At 46.0% G+C, this 22,590-nt stretch overlaps 1 protein-coding gene across 1 annotated transcript in view; it reads left to right on the top strand.

The window, feature by feature from the left end:
* Positions 1 to 9,483, top strand: part of CERS3 (ceramide synthase 3) — a 33,665-nt gene extending 24,182 nt beyond the window's left edge. The window contains exon 10 of the mRNA XM_035554604.1: positions 9,267 to 9,483. Within this exon, the coding sequence (XP_035410497.1) occupies positions 9,267 to 9,398 (132 nt within the window). The 3' untranslated portion in view covers positions 9,399 to 9,483. The remainder of the gene's footprint in view (positions 1 to 9,266) is intronic.
* Positions 9,484 to 22,590: the final 13,107 nt, after the last annotated feature.

Here is a 22,590-nt window from a genome sequence, read left to right as displayed (position 1 = left end):
TCCGGCGAGCAATTCGCTGTGTCCAGTGGGGTCACCTGCACAGTGGTGGGGCAGCTCACCCCCAGGGGAACTGGTTTCTCTTTTTTTTTTTTTGGTTAGAGAGCAGTCCTAGATGACAAGTTCAGTAGATACCTGACTTTCAGAATGCTGAACTTTGGTGAAATAAATCCCCCTCCAGGTGAATTAAGTCGTACAAGTCTCGGGGACTTCTACTGCTACTTAAGAAAGTTTCTTCATTAGGTGCTACTGGAAGAATTCTATATCCAGCCTTGATGTTAGGGTGTTTAGAAATACTGCATTGGTATTGATTTTAGGTATCCTGCCTACTGCTATGAATGTGAAATGAAAAGACATTACGTGTTAGGTATGTGACTTGAAATTGGTTCAATAACTTAGTACTGGGGCAATGTTCGGATACATCACACAAGGAACGGAATGCCTCCTAACAAAGAAAATAGAGAAATGCACGCCTTAATGGGCAGGTTAGATAGGAGAGAAGTGCCTGTTGTTTACAGAGCTACATTCTTTGCAGTTTCAGGCCATATTCACAGTGCCGTAAGGCTTCTGTAAGAATACTCTTTAGCAGCTGTGTTGTTTCAAAGCATTTGCCTTAAGTGCAGTATCCTACCTCACTAAGTGAGAAAAGTATGAGTGTCTGATCATCTGTCCTTCAGCCAAAAAAACATTTCTAAGGAATAAAAGTGCATGTTCTGATAAAGGTTCAGAGCACTGAACTCCTTGGCTTAATGCAAGTTCTGTGCTAGGGTAAAAAAAAGTTCACTATACAGAACAGCATCAAATGCCTATTATATTGTTCTTTGTTTCTTTGCCAACTGTGGATTTAAAATTGGAATAATTCAAAAAGCAGTGGGACATTATGACTCACTCAGTACCTCCTGGGCTTTTGACATTATCGTAAAGCCACATACACTTGAGTGCAAGGTTTAGTTAGTGGATTTCAATAACACAGTGAGCAGACTTTATTGAAACCACAGAGTACCTGATTAACTGTAAACAATGATTTATTTCTTCTGAACAGTCATGGTATTGTAGCTCCAGTTACAGGTGTGGTATGCTGAGTGTCAATGCAAGTGATATTTTTCAAGGTTAAACGTACTCCGTCAGTCAAAATCAGGGAGATATTCTAATAATAGTGTTTAGCTTTACGTGGCTATTCTTTAAAATATTTGTGGAATTACTGTAACTTTTAATTTCTTTTTCACACATCTTTGAGTTCCTTCTGAAAATTTGCATTGGAAAACTTGGGGAATGGGTATTTCATAGGAGAGGGATTCAGTAAGACAAGTTTTGGCCACAAGATGTCCACTGTAATTAATCTAGAGTCTGCATCTTCTTTTAAAAACCGCAGAGAGTGGAGCCCAGCAGTGCATCTCCCACTGAAGATGAACACTATTTATGTTGCCTGGTGTGCATAAGCTGAAAAGGGAAATATATTTTCTAATAAAATCTTCCAGGCTGGAAATTTAGAACACTTTGCATGAATCCACATGTATATTCCTTAGTCTCCACAGGAAAGCAAAGCCGTATTAAGTCATATGTCAGCTCAGTTGAATTACGGATGTTGAATTAAACATGTAGAACTTGGAGGTTCATCAACTTTGTAGTATTATTTGTTAGAAAATTATCCCCCCTCCCCCCCCCCCCCCATTTGGACTCACTTTTTATTCTCTCTCTTGTTTATTATCTCTTTTATTTGAGTCGGTGGTTGCTGCGCTGACTAGTAGCTTTCATCTCTGTACTGCGAGCTGTTTCCATATGTGCAGGTGCTGTGGAATTTATTGTCTTTACATTGAAAAGTGGAAATCTAGTCAATATGGTTGTAGGTATTTAAATGAAAATATTCTTAAGGTAGAGTTAAGGTATAAGATGTAGGATATTCTGATTTTAATGACATAAACATTTAAGAATCACACTGAAGGATGAAAATAAATATTTGAAAATCCAAAAATCTAAATGTCAACAGATAGAAAACACGAAAATCCCAGATTCAGCTGTGAATTACTTTTTATGTATCTGTACCTTGCAGAAGAAATCCATTTAATTGTGTGGAAGTAAATTACTCAGAACCTAAAAGGCCCAAATGTATATCCTTGGACTTGTATACCTTGGGGCTTGGTCCCTGCTTGTTATTTATTTGTAGGTATTTTAATGAACATTTCTGTCCAGGTTCACACACCACACAGGAGTTGGAATTTATAATTTTTTACTCTGAGTTGACTTTTATTTGGTGGCAGATCTTACTATGCTCAGAACGATGTGGTTCAGAGTTTGTCAGCAGATACAATGGGCTTCTTCAGTTGTCATTCTGCATGACTTTAACTATAGCCAGTGCAGGCTTAAAACAAAGCAGGTAAATAGCCAGCCAGGTCTGAGACAGCAGACTCCTGGGAAGGGTAAGGTATTTGCAGTGAGGGAGATCACACTACAGCTGTGCTGGCTGCATCAGTACCACGTAGTCACCGTCAGTGTCCTGGAGAGCCCGGCTTGCCCTGCTGCTACCGCAGGGGTCAGGTATGTTGGTCTGCTGCAGCAACAGGGAACAGGTAAGCTGCTCGGCAGTCTGCACTACTGCTTTCCTACTGGCAGCAGGAGCAGAGAGCTTAGCTTCCAGGATTAATTAGTTTTAGTCTTGCCCAGGCAGCGGCAAAATTGAAGTCCCCTTGTGCTGCTGAGAAACCTGAAGTCAGCGTTGTACCCGGCCGAACTCAGCTGGTCTGATCGTCTCCCACCCCCTGCACAGACACAGAACCAAGAAGGAGCCTGAACTAATACAAGCTGTTCTGGCCTACTTCTGCCTGTGGTAAGGCGCAGCAGGCATGTATCATGCAATTGAAAAGCGACTGCAGTACTGGAAAGAACAGCATTAGAGCTGAATTTGAGTAGCCTCCTAATGCAAAGGAAAGGAAAACAGCTTTGTGATGAAATTCGCAGATGCTTACATAGTTGAAGTTGAGAATTTTAATAGAGCCAGAGGAAAATTCACAACGTCTGTAAACAATACACGAAATAATCCAGTACATGTAATTTCTTTTGTTAACAAGAGATCCTAACCCTTGGAGATCTGAAGAAAAACGGGTTGAGGCAGGATTGCATGGGGCAGCCTTTCTCTCTGGCAAGCCAAATGGCCTGGGGGAGCCAGCCCCAGAAAAGGGTCCCTCAGCCCCCCCGGCCCTCCTCCTTCCTGCACGTGAGGGCATCTTCCAGGCTGCTCCCAGCACAGCTGCCTTCGGGCCACTCATGGTGGGCATCACAGAGGCTCGCTGAGGTCACAGTGGCCACCGCTGCCCCGCCTTTGCCCCGGGCCCTATAAAACAGGCCCCCCTGCAGCTGGCCCGCCACTTGCTCAGCTGCTCGGTCCTCTGAGAGCCAGCGTACGCGGCAGGAAGAAGGCTAGAGAAGGAGCAAGGCGAGCGGCAGCCCTCCTCGGTGTGAGGACAGCGAAGCGGTCTGAGGAAGCACCGAGAAGGATGGCAGCTAACGAGAGGAAGATGTCGTGGGCAGAGGGACGGCACCCCCGGCACAAAAGACACCGGTGCCCGGGGGACGTCTGGTGCCCGGCCCACAGACAGATATCAGCGATATCATTGGCACCGCAGCGATGCGGGGAGCAGGCCGGCCCCTCAAACATCCAGCAGCGGGGGCCTGGGCCTAACCAGCGGCGCAGCGGTGGTGTGGAGCAAAGGTGGGAGCGTGATGCAGAGAGCCGTGGGGAGCAGAGGCGTGCCTACCGGCCAGAATACAGCGTGAGACCCAGCCACAGCCAGAAAACAGACGGCGGCATTGAATCCATGCCTGGAAACGAAGTGGACAGCGGCATGGGGCCTCAACGTGGAACTGGGCGACCCCCTGGTTTGGCACCGTGGCCGGAGAACACACCTGATGGGAGGCATCCCGTGTGGGCAGTCCCAGGCAAGGACCGGCTTGTCCTCCTGCCTCACACCGTGGAGCCCATGGAGGTGGGTCCACAAGAAGAGGCGGAGGAGCCCATGGAAGTGGATCCACCTCGGCCACATCAGACCTGGGACTACCCCGGCAGGTCTTTGCTCTGTGCCATCAGAGAACACCAACAGCTTCTCAGCAGGGCCCGGCGAGCTCCCTACTCGTCATCACTCAGGCTCCATCGCAAGCATTAGCTTGGAGCCGCCAAACACCCGGCAATAAAGAACTCTTGCCGATTCTCAGGGGTTGTGTGAGTGCTTCTTTCCCATCCGCCAGCCCTTGTGCGAGAGGTGGCAGCCCTTCTGCACAGAGCCTCGAGGAAGAGCACAAGAGAGGACCCAGCTCCATTCGGGCTGCTGCGCTGGGGTGACAGGAGGAGTCCCCGAGGGCCACCATGCGCCTTTAACATTTGTTAAAATAGACCGAGGGGTGAAAGTAGTAGCGTGTAAGCAATTATAGGTGGCTAATTTCTTATATTAAGAGTGAGTTTCTGTATCTGAGTAATTGGTAACGACAGCCATGGAGAAGGCTGAGGTACTCAGCAACTTCTTTGCCTCCGTCTGCACTGGTAGACGGGCTTCCCACGTCTTTCATTTCCCTGAACCCACAGATGGAGGCTGGGGGATCAAAGTCCCACCCACTGTAAGTGAAGAGCACATTCGAGACCACCTGATGAATCTAAACAGGTACAAGTCCGTGGGACCTGATGGCATGAATCCCAGGGTCCTGAAGGAACTGGCTGATGGAGTTTGAGATCTCAACTTGACAATCGGCACTGTGCCATATTGAGCTAACAATACATTTCGCTAGCAAGTGCCCTTCCCCTACTGAGTATGTAGAAGGCACGTTGCTAACGCTTCCTCAGTGTTTATAGGATCAATCTACGTTGCTACAATATATTTTTGCCTGTTTTTTAATACTGTTTGGCACTGCCTTTCCCTCTGCTCTTGCACTTTCCACTTTAACTACCGAGTAGCAGATAAAAAGCTATGGCTGTGCTGCTACCGCAGCATCCCTATGGATAACGGTGCCATGTGCCCCAGTGAAGTGGAGCAGAAGGGCGGTGTCTGCCCAGTCCATTTCTCCACCAGTGAGTGTCAGGATGAGATGTTACCACCAGCATGCAGGAACAGGAACCTAGCACTTGTCTGCCTTCCAGCACAGCCACGTCTTCCTCCCAGTGTTCTCATCAGCTGAAGTAGAAAGAGTGCAGCGCAAAGGCTTGTCAAGAGGGAAGTGATTTCTGAGTGCTTTATTGAGACACACTTGCACAGTTAGGAGAAATGTGCTGTTAGTTTAGATGGATATTTGACCAATGTTTGTCTGCTTACAGGAGGCTGGGAAGTGGCCTCTGAAGTTTGCTTCTCTCGTAATTTCAAGTCTTTTTCCTTGGTGAAGTCTCTTGGAAGGTCTTTGTTCATGTAGTAAGATGCAGCGCTAATCACTTGAATGATAAAAATTCGAACAGTAGTGAAATGCAAGAAGCCAAAACTACCTTAACATATACGGTTCATTTAACTAAAAGAGGCAGACTGAGCAGCAGGTGGAAGGGTTAAACAAAAGGAAAAAAGATTATAAAAGTTTGCGGCTTTGGCTTCACTACAAATGGCTCTCTTGCAGACTTTATAGCATTAGTGTTGCTTCTCATAAACCTTGAAACCATTCATCCATTTAGAAAGATTAAATTGGTTAGTCATCCAGAACATAAAATATACACATCTCCATTTTGTCTGTTACCCCCAAACCGTCTCAAGTATAATAAATTCAGCTGATGCCATTAAACCAAAGTGTTGAGTATTACTGATGGCCTCAGTTGCATTTACAGTTTGCCAGTTCTTGCGTTTCTGATAGTATATTCATCTGTTGTTGCTCAGGGACAGTAAGCAGAGAGTCTTTGAGTTGGAAAACACAACTATAACTTATGATGTGAGAATGTCAGAGAAAACATCTTGATACTGAAGAAGGGAAAAATCCTAGAAATGCTATATATATTGCCATCCTTGGAACGTGAAAGTTATCAGAGACAAAAACTTCAGTTTTTATTTCTTAATATGCTTATAATTGTATATTAAACAGTTGCAAAGGCAGGTTTATTTGGTTTGCCAGTTACAGACGAAACTGTAGCTATTCAAAGTTCTGTTGTAACTTCTGTTGCATTCCTGTCGCTTAAAAACGCTAGAAAAAACAGCCAGACTCTTCTAAAGCAATGATTTTTAGAGGCACTCGGTCATGAAGTAGGTTCATGATTAAACAGACAGTAAAAACTTAGATTTGATTTAGCAGCATTTCTTCTTGATCCGTATCAGGATTCAGAAGTAGCACTCTTTCCAAGATAAAAGCAAATTTACTCTATAATGATTGTTTCAGCCTACAAAGAAACGTAACTTCTGCTTCTTCAAAATATGTAAGACGTTATCTCAAATACAAGGATTTCCAGTGTGCTGGAAGGTAACACAAGTTTTTCGATTACTACACATAGTGCCTTTTATCAGACCATCTAATTTTGCAACATTAAAACTGGGAAGCAAATCCTGTCCGAGCTTCCCCTTCCATGCTGGAACTGCCAGCTTGTTCCTGTAGAAAACAGGAGCAGATGTCGTTATCAGCAGCCATTCAAAGGAACGCAGATTGCCAGCTGTTGTCAAGCATATGCTTGAGGACCATCAACGTCTGAGGTCCACCAACAAGGCGCACAAAATGAAATATGTGCTCATGAATGTCACTGACTCCAAGGCCATTCACAAGGAGCACAACAGCTCTCCTCCCCCGTTGTTCTCCATGTTTTCAGCCTCACTGCTCAAGAAGATGAGTACTTTCCGTGGGTGCAGCAGATCCTACATCACAGGCTGTATTGTGGTTTGATTTTGCACTTTTTTTCAGAAACATTTCTGGTGGCAAAAATGTAACACCTACTCCTCTTCCCCCCTCCCCGCCCAAGCATTTGTCTTTAACTGCAAATACAAATTACAAAACCACCAGGAGCAACAGAGGTGATCTGAAAGAGGCAGAACCTCATAAATCGTGTGGGAAAGGCTGTCTTTCCTTTTCTCTAACTGATGGCATGCCAAGTTTATTTTACAGTATTTACAATAAGTTTTGCTTGTTTTGATACCCTTTGTACATTGTTAGGGAAAAAGCAAAAGAAAAGCTCCAGGAGGTTTATATTTTCTGATGAGACAGAGTTTAATCTTTAATTTTCTTTCTAGTCCTATATGTTGTACTAGAAATGTAATATATAAAGGGATATGAGATTGCAATTGGATGAGTTAGTACTGAGCTGTCCTATAATTTATCTGCATGAATTTTGTGCTTAAGAAGGACCCCCAGACCAGCAGGCTAAGAGTTGCTGTTTCATTCAGAGAGCAGATACAGGACAAGCAGGAACAACACTGGTTTCTCCTTTCTGCATCTCATCCCTGACCTTGGCACATTGCTCCGGGCACCAGAAAAGCATGCTGTCTGTGCCTGTTTAGTTGAGGTCCAGGCAGCTGACATGGGAAACAAATTTATCCATGAAGGAATGGTCCCCGGTGCGGCTGTACAGGCAGCCTGCAGATTGTCTGCACGAGGGCTGACGTACCTGTCAGATCCAGCACACAGCTCTGGGGCAGCTTGCTCTGCCATGAAGAAAAGCCTCCTGTCCCTCAGCAGACAGCCCTGAAGGCCAAGCACCCTCGTGTTACAAAAAGACACCACGATAGCTGCAGTCCTCAACGTGTGAACGTTGATACCACCAACAGCTGGTTGTGAAACTTTGTGAGTTCCCATTAATACACTGGATGCTCTGGTGCTAATAAATTGTCAGCCAAGGTGTGAGGGGCCAGGTTTTGATCCCCAGCTCCACAGAAACTCATGACTTTAGGTGAGAGGTTATCTATTACATAATGAGATACTGGAGAGGGAATGACTATTGCCCATCTCTTATAGTACAAAAACTAGAGGGCTTCCTGTGAGTCTATCAGGTGCTGATCCCCAAATCAACAAGATGCTGCTGTGTGTCTCTTTTGCCCTGGAGTGTTGTGCACATTAAAACATCGCATTGTATTCAGGATAGGCTAGCCAAGATGTTTGGGTTTTAATGCCAAAGCCTTGATTGAAGCAAAGTCCTGAGCACATTATAGGGTCTCATGTTATGGTAGGAAGTGAGAAATAAAAGAGTGGAATGGTACATTTTCTGTACCATGACAAACAGCACACATTTATCTTATCTCTCCCTAAGGGTTGCTGTGAAATACCTGGGTAGACACAATGTCTTTTCTCTGTGTTGTGGAAACATTGCTCAGAAAGTGCCATGTTTGATTGTTTGGGGAGGAACTATGATTGGCAAATGTTAGAAGCTGTTCCTATAGAGGTGGGAAGGGATTTTCTCACGGCCAGACATCTTTGGATCCCCCTTTCATCCCTGCTAATGAAGCAACCATCCCCTCCTCCCTGGCAATTCCCTTAGCAGGACGATGTATCCAAGATGTATACCATAGATGTATAGAGACGTAGCCTTCTCTTTGCAAATGTTGATATGATTCATACATCTTTGGGCAAGAAATAGTATTTTGGAGTTGGTACATCTCTCTGAGTGACGTTAATACAGGGAGATGCTGGCACAATCAGTCACTGTTTAGTTTATACCTGTCTCAGCTACTGTCTGAGTGAATGTATTCATCATATTTAGCTTTTGTACAATATTCTTTTAATCTTCCCTGCACTTTGCAATTCTTAATTAATCCCACAGCACCCAGAGATTACTATTAATGCTTTCCAAGGGAAAGCAGAAACAAGCAAGAAGAGGTCAAATGACTGGGCCAGGGTTGTGGAGGCAATTTTGTCTAAAGAACATTAGGTTCTGCAAGATTAAAGTGGTGTTAACTGGCCTGTCCTTGGATGTCAGCCTCCATCTTCTTGGGAGGTGGTTTGGGGGGGCAGTTCTGATAGTCTCGTGTTCAGAGCTCCCCTTTCATTTGCTTCCTTTCGAACACTATTTCCTGAGGGAAACGGAGGACAGAGTTTTGTCTTCAGAGGACAATGGGGAATTTACAAGGAGGCAGAATGTCTCATTATCTGAAACTTTTATGTACCATCTTTTCATCTTGCAATTACAAATGAAAGCACCTGACTAATTAACTGGCTGTTTCTTCAAAGTCATTGTAAAGATCCGGATACCCAGTTCATATTGAAAATAAATAACTTGCTCGTCTGGCACCCATAGCCCAGACAAGGTCTGCACTGCGCTGATAACAGCAATCTGGTAACTTACCTGACAGTAAGTGCTGCAAATATAGAATGTGCTCACGGTGCTTTGTTCTCCACAGGACTTGAAAGACGACCGGAGTGATGAAGAAGAAGAAGATTCTGTTACGGATAATGAAGAGGAGTCCACAAAGAATGGCAATAAGAACGGCTGTGGGTCAAGCAAACATCTCCTAAACAGCAGTCACCAGTAGCCCCCTCCCGTCCCACCTCCTGCAGTGATTTCCACTTTGTTTTTAACCCAACCTACAGGATAGAACTTAAGTCAAAAGGCTTATGAGAGACTGTGATTGATTTATTGTTGGCTACCGGACCTGGAAAAAAGCCCAGCTTACAGGACAGGCAAAAATTGCATAACATGACAAAACGTGTTAATGGCCCACTTTCTGAATAGTTGCTTAATGTTCGAAGAGGTGTTTGGACACACTGACTGCACCACTTACAGTGCTTAACAAGGTGAAAGTGTCAGGTCATTTAGTGTTGATTCTAACATGGCTTTTCAATCTGATATAAGACATATTTCACCAAGCAGCTTCATTCATAGGTGTTTCATGGTAGGTAGGTAGTGTGAACTCCATTAGGAAACAAAATTACTCAATATGGCAAAATTTGACAGTGGTGTACAACAACTAGCATTGTAGTCTCTACTCTTTGATTTAAAACCTCATCCAAATGGCTATTTTTTGCAAGTTAGATCTCATGTTCTGGAGGCCAGTGGAAGCTAACATGGAGGAAGTCGAGCTATTTGCTTCTGAAGAGCTTGCTTCACAGCAGTAGTATGGTTTACATCCAAAGTGTGCTTGCTGTATGATAGACAGTTCAAATACTGTGTTTGGAGATTTACCAGTCAAGAGATTTACCGGTTTTGAGATTTACCAGTCAAGAAAATCACAAGAATCAGCCCCAATTCTCCCCTGAGCTCCAGGTTTCAAAAACGTCTTTAATCTCACGTCATTTTGGCCGTAGGCCCGCTGTTAGAACAGAAGGTGCAGTGCGGAGGGAAAATAGTGAATGAAAATTGGGTCCTCTCACAGGTTCTTTTGTGCTTCTTATTTGCCTTTAACACTGCTGAACTTCCTGGATCCTGACACATCTACAGCCCAGAAGATTAAGAATGAAAGAGCAGAGATGGAAATACAGGTTCTGATATCAAATGAACACACAGCACTTTTTGAAAACAGTGAATGACATCAGCTAGAGACAAAAGTGGATGCGAGCATGGGGCTGAGACCACATAGCGGTGTTAGGGCCATAAGAAGTGGAAGAACCTCCTCTTACCAAACATGCTTCATGAGCTGGCACCTTTGTTCTAATGCTAGTATAGCAGCATTTTTAGTCCTGGCACTTTCCAAGGAGAGCCTGGATCTTTTAAACAGCGCAGTGCCCATCTCAATTCCAGATGCGTTTATCTCCCAAGGTCCTAAATGATTTGTCATAAGTTTTACAGGTTGGAAGCTCTCCGTGTGGTTCTGTGGTAGCTGAGATAATCTGGTGAACTAAATCCAGCAGCTTGATAAAGACAAGGAGGACCACTGCTAAAACATCCTCGGTGCAGAGGTGTTGGTTCGGAAAGGCTCTTTTCCCCTTAAGGCTGCTCAGGCAGGAACTCGGTGACCTTCAGGAAGCACTATATGTCTGACTTTTTTTCTCAAGATTTCCTTGGCAAAGCAGGATGTAATTCAGCGACCGAAGCATTTGAAAGAATGGGAAATGTTTGGGACCTCAGATATGAAGAAAAAAGTGTTTTCTGCACAGTTACAAAAAGTGTAGGAGTACTTTGTAAGGGAGGCTAGTGGCGTTAAAATATCTACGTCCGGTCTCTGCAGCTGTTGATCTAGGCTGTGTTTAATTTTTTACTTACATTGTGGACCACGTAATACCCCAGATCTTTGCATTTACCACAAAGACAATTACACTGAGAGGAGTACGGTGTGCACTTCTGAGAAGGCTGGGAACTGTGCAGTGGCAGGAGGGGAGTCCTGTGCCAGTGCTTGTAGTTAAGTGGTGCTGCTCGTGCTGAGCAGGCAGAATTCCCTCCGTAGTTGTTGCGTGTGTTTCCATATGCAGCTGTAGAGGATACCTTAAATACTGCAGTGTGGATTTATTGGAAGTGTAAGTACTTATTACATCATCTAAAGCAACTGGTAAGTTTGGCAGGGTCACAGCTGCTTATCGGGCCCTGTTTGTTGCATACATGAAAAGAACTGCCTTTCCTGAGAAAATGTAGACCCATCGTGGAGGCTTTACGCTCCCTTTAAAAGCAGTGGAGACAAGAACGCTTTCTACAAGACCTAGCAGGGTTTGGGGAGATGGCCAGGGTATTATCATTTGATTTTGATGCCAGTAAGTTTTTTTGCTGTGAATAGGAAAGGAATTCGTGAAAGGAAACACGAAGAATGACGCTGTCACAGGAGCAAGCCTCTGAACAACTACTGAGTTTTAAGCTGGAATTTACAGTCTCATTGAGGCCAAATCCTGCCCTTCCTGCTTGGACAAGTCTCCCACTGAAGCCAATTATCTCTGCTGGAGTTTTGCCTAGGTAAAATTTTGGATTGCAGATACCCAACGTAATTACAAGACCTGTTGTTTTAAATCATTGTGAAGCTAGGGTCTTAAAGGAAGAGTAACAGGCAGATAAATACCTTCAAACGTAAAATGTTGAGGCATGTATTGAGTTAGTACAGAAGAACATGGAAGGAAACGTCCTGAAGACAAAGATTATGACGAAGTTCAGTAAACAAGTAACTATGTGGCATTGCAGTTAGGGGGTACGGAAGGTAAGAAGGTCAAGGAAGGCCATTCCAGGGGGTTGATCTAGTGGCCAAGCAATGAGACCTAAAAATTCTCAACATAAACCACGAGGTACTAGGGATAAACACACACAGCACAGAAAGAAGTGGGAACAGATTGTCACAGCTGGACTGGACACGTGTCCTGTGTTAACATCACATTTGTCATTCCCAAAGTTACGCACTTCATTTTCCACTACAAACTTACAGAAACTCAGGAACAAGAAGCTGAGGTTGTGGGGAACACAGCTCATGCTAAAGCAACTAACGCCACAGTGCTCTGAGGTTTTCAGTCTATTCAGTGCCTTTAACATTTTTTAAAAAATGATTAGTGTCTCAACGTGCAAGTGCAAAATGGCTGGAGGTAGTGCATGTGAGCACAAGGTGATAGAGTAATGCATCATTTTGACCGTTTCACAAAGTGGGTCCTGCTTTAATGCTTTGACGCTGTGTACTTGATTTTGCTGTCACTTTGACCATGCCAAAATATTTATGATAGAATTATAGACTGAAAATGAAGTTCTAGCCCATTAGAAACAGCAGAAACTTCTGTTCCATGTAATTCCTCTGAATTTTGTTCAGGCATTCCTGTTGGTGTTTACTCTGCCGCCTCTATGCCTGTTTACCATACAGATTTACCAATCTACTCTGGATTTGATTTGCAGATCTCCTTTACTCCACAGAACTCACTTTGTCAGTTTGTATCATTCCGTATAGTTATCTTTTTTTGTTCTTAATGCCACTGAATTTGTCCAGTCGGATATGCTACACACTATAAATAAAATCTTTTTTTAAAATAATGTCTGTGTAAGGATTTCCTTGGTTTCACTGCCGGGCCGTGTTCTCCTCTCTGCTTTCCATTCCCTCCCAGTATTCCAGGGAGGGCCCATTCAGGAATTCTCTTCCAAGTTTTTCCATAGCCTGGGAAAGGCTTTTCAGCCACTTTTCAGGAAGAGTTTGCTCCTGAGCTGGTCTGGTTGACAACTGGACAATCCATCCCCTTCTTAAAGGGTAACAGCGAGTGCTGTTGTATGGGATTTCTGTCTTGGCAGGTCAGAGATTAAGAACAAGTTTGCAGGATGCACAGCAAGTCAAACTTCGCCACCTCAGAGCGAACAGTGTAAGTGTGTTAACTCTTATAGCACAGAAAGATACATTTGCCAAATGATGTTTTAATTACAGGTAAATTTGAGAATTTTTTTTTTTTTCCTGGACAATTCATAAATGGAGAGAAAGCAAATTTAATGTCTGTATCATCCATCATTTGGATTATTCAAGATTTATGCTTTCACTGAAGTACTCAAAAGTGATCCTGTGTACATTAGGAGTTACTCTAAAATGCCAACACGTTTTTGTGTTGTTACTCACGTTTTTTGTTGTGCGTAATGAAAATGATTTTGAAGTTGTATATTGAGAAGTACTAGATTAACATGCAAATGCAGAGATAATCAGAGATGATTCTTTTTTTTTTTCTTTTTTCCCCCAGGAGTGCTTATGTCCATGCATAGTGTGAGGTGCTACCACGCAGTTAGATTAGGCTGTGGGATTACAACCTAAATGCATGGTCGTAAGCACAATTAGATAGCTCAGGCATGGAACTTAAGCTGATAAAACAGGAAAGATCTACTGCAAGTGAGTGACCTATGATGATTTGTATCAGCTGAAAAGCTGTTCCATATTTCTTACTCTTCCCATTTCTGCCCACCTAGTTGGGAAGAGCACAGGAGTTCTGACTTCTCTTCCCAGGCCTCTGTTTCCAGACAAATGTGAGGGAAGGTGTTTAAATGCAAATAATGAACTGCAGCAAAATACTTTGGTTTTATTATTATCCAAATTCATTTTTTAAGCTTATGAGTAAGAATAGATAGAAAACAAATCGAACAGGGATCTGTGAGTTTTGGCTACAAGCAACTTGCAAACTGTGAAGAAAAATAATAAAAAAAAAAATCTTGCTGATTTAGAAAGAAAAACACCATCTCCACAGGCACTTCCCCCAGCTGTGGGTTAGAAGAACAACAGATAATCAGCGGGCAGAAATGAAAGTCCATGCTGAGAATCAGAACACAGCCTGGTTGTAAAAAAGCCGAAGAGAGTTGGTGTGATGGCTGTTGGCTGCCCAGGAGCTGGGAGCCTTCGATGTGGAGCAGCAAATGAGCCAAGAATGCATCTCTGAGCTGATTCCATTGGCCATGTTCAAAATCACTGGAAGGGTCTGTGCTCATTTTCCAGTAAGTTTTATGGGCTCCCTCCTGCTCTATCTGTGCTATGTGGAGCCAGGCTTTTGTTTCCTGCCCAGAGGGTTCCAGCTTTGGCTGCCTGAGGTGAGGACCTAGCGTTCAGAAAGATAAACACCTCTGACTTGCTGAAGGCTGCACGGGACATCTGGATTCCCACTGAGAGCGTAATTTCTGCTCATGAAATTACAAAATCTACCTGATGCCCGTGCTGTAGAGGACAGAGAGTAACCAATGTGTGTCAGACAGCAAAGGGGCACGCAAGTGACTGGCACCATAGATGGAGCTGAGCTTTCCTTCACAAATAAGGAGAAGAAAAGTCAGCAGAGGCTTTGGCCAGCTCATCGCACAGGCTTCTCCTGTGGTAGGTATGAAAAAGTCATTTAAAGGCTGCTTTCTCCAGCTCTTTAGGGGGAGCATTTTCTCACTCTGTCTCCACATTTCTGCACAACGCTACTTGTGGTTTACAAGAGTTAACATAAGCAGAACATAAGCAGCAGAAAGAAGGTGAAAGCCCTGATGTCAATACCTTGTCAAAGAATGGGAGACCCAGTCAAGGAAACGGAGGTGATCAAAGCAATGTAATGTTCGCCATGGCTGAGTACAGAGGCTCTGGGAGTTTATATAACTGAAGTAGCCTCTGTAGGATTATTTGAAGTTTCTAGCTTAACAGAAGACAAGGCTGAAGACACAGGTCTAAGCTTCAACATATGATTCTGCAAATACAAAGTCATAACAATCCATGTAGGATAATGTTGTTGATGTTCCAATAGTCCAAAGATTTATGAAAATATCTTCTATTTATTCAGCTGGAAAGAGCCCTGTTCTTCTGGAGTTTTGTTACCCCATAAAGCATTCAGAGGAGACCCCATAATCATTTCAAAGTCAGAAACATTAAGTGGAATAACAAGTATAAACCCTATCCACAGTGACTTTGAAGTGCAAGAAGCATGCCACTGTAGCCATAGAATATTGCTGTGCTTTGAGCTGGGGTGGGAAGAAACAGCTCCCAGGCAGTTGTTTCAGGTGCTGGGAAGTCCATATTTTTCCTAACACAAAAGAAGCTGGTTAAAAAAAAAAAAAATAGTTAAAATTGCGCAGTGAAATAGATGATTAAATTCCCACAGAAGTTCACTGGAGCTTTTCCCACGATGCTGATGAGAACTGGATCCAGACTTCAAGTGACTGGATGAAGGGATAACGGCGGCATGGCACTGCCATACAGAAATACCTGCATTCTCCAGCCATCAGGGGCACAATCCCAGCGTTTCCTCCTCCTGTAGCCCAGGGCAAAATCCTCCCCGGGAAGTAAGATCTCCTGTCTGCATGTCACCCACCTAACACAGCTCTGCCTTTGTCTCTGCCCAAACGGCATGTATCTCCAGGCTGCACCAGTCAAAGTCTCAGCAAAAGCTGCCATTGAAGGTAAACCTGTGATCCGAGGCCCAGGTTTCCAGGAAGAGGCAAACCATGAGCTGTGGTTATCACAATATCTTAGTGTGCAAGCGAGAGATGGCTGCTGAGCCTGAGGAGAAAAGTGGGCAGAGACAGACAAGACATAGAAACTGAAGCAAAAAGGTTGAAAAGAGTCACAAAGTGAAGCAGTAACAGGGAGAAAAAAAGCCCCAAGAGAAGGAGGAACAAGGCGGTAGTTCAGTAATGCTGCAGACCAGCCCTCTCCAAGCAGCCCAGGCCAGCTTTGCCTGGTCGCTGTGATGAACTCTCTGTAGCCAGGACAACTCCTTTTCCCCGAGCAGTAGCAGTTTCAGACTGAGCCCAGGCAATGAGTTACCACACAGCAGCAAAGGCAGCAGGATTTGGGAAACCTGGGCAGAAAGTCCGCCTGCTCTCACACTCCTTTAGAAAGTTCCTGGTATGGAAGTGAGGCTCCATGGAGGGGTTCAGCTTTTAGGGTGCTTTTCCTGACTGACTAGGACTCCCGTAGGGTCCTAGATGAACTCCCAGAAGAGTTCTGTGTTTGCTTTCTATAGTGAAGAGCTGCTATAGAAGAAAGCTGCTAAAAGGCCTTTCTAGTGCTAATTTATATGGTCAAGTCTCTTGGTTATGTCACAGGCTACATGTAATGCATGAAAAGTCCCAGTATTTTAGAAGAAGAATCCATGGGAAGCAGGAACGAAATCTTATCAGGTTGTGCTAAATCTTATCAGGCTGTGCAAATCCTACCTAGTTCCTTTGTTATTTCAAAGGAGGGATTATTCAGCAACCAAAGAATGTTTCACACATTTCCCCGTTGCAAGAGGCAGTGAGGTCAGACAGCAGTTGTGTGCTTGGAGCTTTTTTTCCCATTCGAACTTTTTGGATCTCATGAAGATGGCACTTGAGCAGAGAAAATGACACTACAGGTATAGCCCCTTTGCCTGAAGGACTACCCTATAACCCATACTATGTTCCAGGACAAATACAGCTGCTCTGTCTCTTGTGGGCAATGACTTTTTTTATTTTTAATTTCTTTTAACATTTAGGGACTGGTCCAAAGCAAATGTCAGAGCTCAGCCATGCCTTGTGAGGTTAGCCCCATATCCTGAGAGACGCAGAGTCCCAGCAGCCAGTCTGTGGCTGAATCCTTGTTCTGTGCCATGGGAGGGCCACGCTCCTTCCGTTGAATGTCAGCGAGAGCAGGACTAATTCCTGCTCTCTAATGCACTGCAGAGCACAGGGAAACCTCCAAGTTTCTTCGGTTAACACATCAGAGCAGATTTTGCTTCCTGCCAAGGGAATGGATGCCCCTCTGTGCTGCTGCATATTAGAAGTGGAGGTGTAAGTGCAAAACACACAGCAAATGGCATGGTTGGTCGCCAGGGCATGGTAAACAGCACAGGGAACAGGAGAAAACGCCTTATATATGGGAAGTGAACACGCCTCGGGCCTTCCTCCTGGTTCCTAGCTCCCTCTGAAACGCCCCGAGCAGCACTGCTGGTGTGTGCATGCTGCAGGGGTGGGGGGGTGAGGAAGGAAAACTCCCGTGTGAGTGCTCATGCCACTAAAAAGTGTGCTGTGGGTTACCTGGTTATTGCTGCAAGGGCCCACGAGGTGGCAATAGCAGGACACTGCTCCCTGCTCCGACACGGCTCCCGTGGAACATTTTTGTCCATCTTTTTGCCCTTAAAACAAATAAAAGATATTGTTAAAGATTGGAGTGTGAAAGCGGTTCTTGCAACTGGCAATTTCCCTTTGGTCAGCCTCACGCCACAAAACAAGTGGCTGGAGGGGGGGGGGCGAAGGACTTTAATCTTCTCTGGCTCTGCTTTACTGCTTGTACTTTTTTTTATTTTTATCTTTATCGTTTATTTAAACCACGAATTTGTCAAGCCACAGAGTTTGCAGGTGCTAGTGATTGGAGCCCCAGTCTCACCTGGATCTCAAACACCTGCAATGGAAATAAGGATGATGAAACTCTCAGGTGATGAGGGTTACTCTGATGTCCCCCCTTAGGATTCTCTCTGCTCTGAGCATATAAAGGATCCACCTGAAAAAGGGAGCCCCTTTGGGAGGTGCTTAGTGTTTTGTATCTCTGCTAGCAATAAAGCAAAGCTCTAAGGGAAGAGGGGTTTGGGCCAGGTTCAGCGTGGGCACGTACGAGGTAGGGATGGGTGGGATATCACCTCCCAAACACAAAAGGGGATGGAGGCTGAGGAGCTGTTGTGTACTGAATCCCTTAAATCCAAAAAGGCTGGAGCAATCCAAAGATTTGGGAATGCCAGGAAGCGGCTTTGTGTAAGAAAATCCACCCAACGACAGCCTCTACAAGGGCGGGAGGACAAATTACTTGGCTGCTGGTGTGTGCTCGAGAAGACGAGGTATGTGGCAAGCTGCTGGGTGAACACGGGCTGTGTTGCCCTGACGAGTGCAATGTACAGGGGCAGGGACTGAGCTATGGGGTTTGTGCTCCAAGAACCGTGCCCTAAAACACTTCCAAAACCACCGCAGCGCGCTGGCAGGAGGAACCACTGAAAAGCGTTGCCTGTAGAAAGTTGTTCCCAGACTCTTAATGTAAATAAGCAGTGGTCACTGCCATGCCAGGTTGAAGCAGTCCCTAAGCAGTGTTAAATGCTGCACTGAAACTGAGATTTTTTTATAAATGCAGAGCAGAGAGGAAAGATGAGTTGGACCAAAATCTAGGTGTTTCACCTCAAGGACAGAGCGCGTCTCAGGGCCTGGGGGCAGCACACTGCATCTTTTCCCTTACCACTGCTGTGGGGGTGGTTTTCCTCCACCACCAGGAGAAAGTTTTGGGCTTGGGCTCTGTGAGAGGTCTGCTGAGGAACCCAGTGGCTCCGTAGCTGTACTAAGCCCTGGCTGAGATGACCCACTGAGCCAAGCAAACAGCTTGTGCGTGCCCACACTCCCCTCAAGCATCAGCAGAAAAATGGGATCTGTTGGCATAAACAAGCTTCTTTAATCCCATTCAGCACAACCTTCGTGGTCAGGCTGTGCTCAGCCATAGCTGTGTAGGGAGCTGTGAGCTGATTTGCTTTGATGGGAGCGAAGCGTTTCCTGAAGATCTCTCTGTGCACCGTTGTGCTCAAGCACTGCAGACCATGGATGGCAGCCTCCCTGGTTCCCATCTCCAGGTTTCTCTTTCAGAGCCAGGAGGTGGCTGGGTTTGCCTTCATCCCAGCAGGGGCAGGAGCTGAAGGTTGCCTGCCCGGTGCTTGCTGCAGGCGGGGGTTTGCCAGGGGCTGGTGCCCCGCTGCTGGCATGTTTCGCTCCATCCACAGCTCACAGATGGTGCTGGGACCCTTCACTGCTAACAGGTTGCCCAACATGCATCTCCTCTTGTTCCTTGTGGGGATCTGGCCCAGAACGCCAAAAAGGAGGCAGCTGTAATAGTCCTAGAGTGACGCTAATATTTTGCTTTTATGAACAAATACTTGCAACTGAGCCAAAGTCAATTGCCAACTCTGCTGGGAAAGAGGATCTAGCATCAGAGAAGGATCTCGATTTTGTTCTTGGTTCGCTGTATGACCTTGCAAATAATGACAATGTTGGCCCCAAATGGACTGAGATGATGTATTGGTGGCTGTTGTTGATTAAAGAGCAGGATGTGTTTCAGTCTGCAGAAGGGTTGCTCCCTCCAGACCTCACACTGGCCCTCCATCTGCCTGGTTCTTCCCCAAGGGACTCCGAGCAGACTGCTGACATGGGCAGTCGGGTTTCCTTGCTGGCTGTGGATGAAAAGAGAGCTCTGGCTGGCACGGAAACGGTCCCAGCACATCACTCCTGCCCTGCTCCCTCAGAATAAAGATGCTTCTGCTGTGTCAGGTCAGCTCGGGAGCCCAAAACGTGGGACTTTTTCCAAGTAGGTAGGTGCTCCATGTGACCCCTAGGATGGGCACCTATCAGATATATGACAATAGTTGGCCAAACGTCCCAGTTTGTGTCTCCAGGCTGTGGAGTACGTGCTAAAGGCTGTGGGATGGCACGGCGGAGGCTGTCTGGCCACAACTGCCCACAACTCCCTCCCTGCTGGTGCTGTTTGTCTTCCTGGGACAGTGCTGGGGAATCTGCTGACCCAACTGAGGGTGATGGGGAGGGAGCACGAAGGCTGAGTGGTCTGGAAGGGGGAACCGCACAGGAGCCAAGTCTGGGGAGAATGCTGGCGGAATTGTATTGTTGATTTTGATTTTAAAGCTCAGCTCCCGGCAGCTGGAGGTTTCAGTCTGTGGACTCTGCACTGCTTCTGACAGTGGCGTTACGGTGATGCTTGTGCGCAGCTCTGCACCCAAAATGGGAGCAACCAGGAAGGTTTGTACTAACTCAGGTAAAGGATTGGTCCAGTAGGGAAAGGGAACGCTGAATGCTGGTGCATTGTTGGCCCTATCACTGCTCGTGGGTAAAAGACAGAGGTTTTTTGATTGATTTTGACTGAGAAGGGGCTTTCTACAAGTCCAGCCCGGGTGGTCAGTGGGGCTTGGCTTGGGACACGGTCCTTCCTCAGCTCTGTGCCACCGTGCAGTAGCACTTTGTGCCTGAAGGATGTCACCTTCTGCCTTGGTGCGTCCCCACGGGCTCATGGCCCTGCAAGTGCTCCTGCAGCCCTGGTGGGCTGCAAAGTGGGGGGGAAAGTGCCTCGCTGGCTGGAGGAGAGCAGGCTCCTGTGCTGTGACCCACCTCAGAGCCTCTGCCGCGGTGCTTGGCAAGGAGGGCCCCTGACCCCTGGTAATCCCTGCTCATGGGGATATTGAGTTCTCTGTTTGCTTTGTGAGTGAAATTGGCCAAGACGCTGTGAAGGGAGGAGAGAGTGCTCTAGGGAGAGGTGTTAAAGAAATAGGAAAACATTATTAAGAGTGTTTTAGTTCAGCAGTTTCCCTTATTAGTACTTTCATGATGGAAAGAAGCCACTTTTAAGTCTGTGCAGTTGCACGAGGCCACCATGTACAGGCCCCTCGCATCGACGCAGATGGCTGCACCCAGCCCTCAGCATCACCTTTCTCTTCCAAGCCATGCACTGCATGCGCTGCCTTCTTGCCTTACAGACCTCCTCCTCTGACTTTGTGCCCCTGCTGCAAGGGATATGCAGAGAATGAGGAGCCGTATGTGAAATATTCATTTTGAGGGGCAATCCTAGTCCAAAGCAGGTGTTGGATAGAAAAAGAAGTCTGAGAAGGAGAATGGGAACACCAGCTGAAGGACAGCACGAGGAAAAGAAAGAAGGTGGCATCTGCATGAAGGTCTCTGCTGTTGTCAACTCCAGGCATTCAGTAAATCTCACTCCACACACACAAAAAAAGAAATCACTTTTTGAGAAAGGATTGCTTTAAGCAATCCTATAGTTGGAAATGTCTTCCAGGCTTCTTGCAGCTCACGTTTCCCAGGCTGTCATGGGGTCAGACACGGAGTGATGGAGTTAAATGAGAAATAATAGTCTCATGACTGTGGGAGCCAAGGCTTGGAGAGGAACAACCCAAACAAACCATAAAACTGAACAAAAGAAAGTGCCAGCTATTCCCAGGTTCCTGATAACATCATCAGAGGTGGCAACACTGGACTTCATAAAAAGCCTCGCTGAACTTTAGGGTCAGGCTCAAACAACGACAGCTCTTTCCTTTGTCCATTTGTTCCTGCATGCCTGGGGAGTGACGTGTGGCTGATTATTATTGCCTGGGTGATGGCTATCTGTGCGCCGATCTCAGATACCAAACAGACCCTGGACTAGCCTTGTCTGCGTAAAAATCCCAGCATGGTCTGCGTGGAAGTGGTGGTACTGCTGTGTTTTCAACCTCTGCGTTGGAGGGTGCAGATCTTCCAGCGTCCTGCAGCTGTGCTACACAATTGGGAGCACGTTCTTTTGTTTTTCTTGGCTTTTCTCACCCACGATGGCAGGTGGGCAATGTGTTTTTCTGCTCCTCACAGCGTTGTACTGTGATCCCTCTAATGTCTGCACCAAGGCAGCAAGATGCCCCAGGAAGCTTTGTGCAAGCAGTAGTGCACTGGTGTGAGGATGTAGCTGGATCTCTGCTCTCACAGGGGCAGGTGTGAAGCGACCTGGGATTTCAGGAGTCCGTTCCTCCTGAAATCATTCAGTCCCAATCCCACAAGGATATTTTTCTTCTGTTCTCCATACTCTATAAAAATAGGATGCTTTCTCCCATTGCAGCTGAGTGAAACTGTGAGGCTCCCGGAGAGGGGTGGACAGGAGGTGTTTGGGGAGAAGATCTCCAGGGAAGGAGCTCAGGACTGGGCTGTTCGTTTTCAACCAGACTTGACAGAAGAGTCCCAGAAGGAGTTTTTCTTGCACAAGTTCAGGAGAATTGATGCAGTTGGAAGGAGAGACATCACAAGAGCCTCTGCAGAGGGCTACCCGAGTGGTATTGCACACTGGAGAATCCACATGAGGGAGCACACCCTCAAACATGCTCTGTCCAGGGAAGAAGCTTTAACCCAACCTCTGGCTGACTGAAAGACTGCTCCGTAGGAAACCCATTTTTACAGGAACCTATAGAACTGCCTGTATTTATTTGATTGATTGCTTTAAGTGACAAAAGAGCTTTCCTCAGTCCTCCGTTATCATTAAACCCTCTGGCTTACCTGGGGGCATTTACAAGGATAATGGCACTAGGGCAGGTGCAGCCTGCGGCAGGGAAGGGAATCATCTCTGCCCCCAAGGCTGCTGCAGGGGGAGCAGGATGTCATCAGAGCGTGCTGGGCAGGAAAGCCTTGCCCACGCAGGGACTGCCCGCTCAGGACCAGGACAGGAAGGGTTTCGAGAGGGGTGCCTGGAGAGAAGAGAGGAGGCTGAGCGGTGGCCAAGTTAACCCTTCACGTGCTGGCATTTTCCAGGCGGCGAGCCAAATGACTGCTCGGGAAGATGTATATAACACATGTCTGCAGTCTCCAAAGGG

This window comes from Cygnus atratus, chromosome 11 (genome assembly GCF_013377495.2).
Source record: "Cygnus atratus isolate AKBS03 ecotype Queensland, Australia chromosome 11, CAtr_DNAZoo_HiC_assembly, whole genome shotgun sequence".
Taxonomy (NCBI): domain Eukaryota; kingdom Metazoa; phylum Chordata; class Aves; order Anseriformes; family Anatidae; genus Cygnus; species Cygnus atratus.
This window is presented reverse-complemented; position numbering and strand designations above follow the sequence as displayed.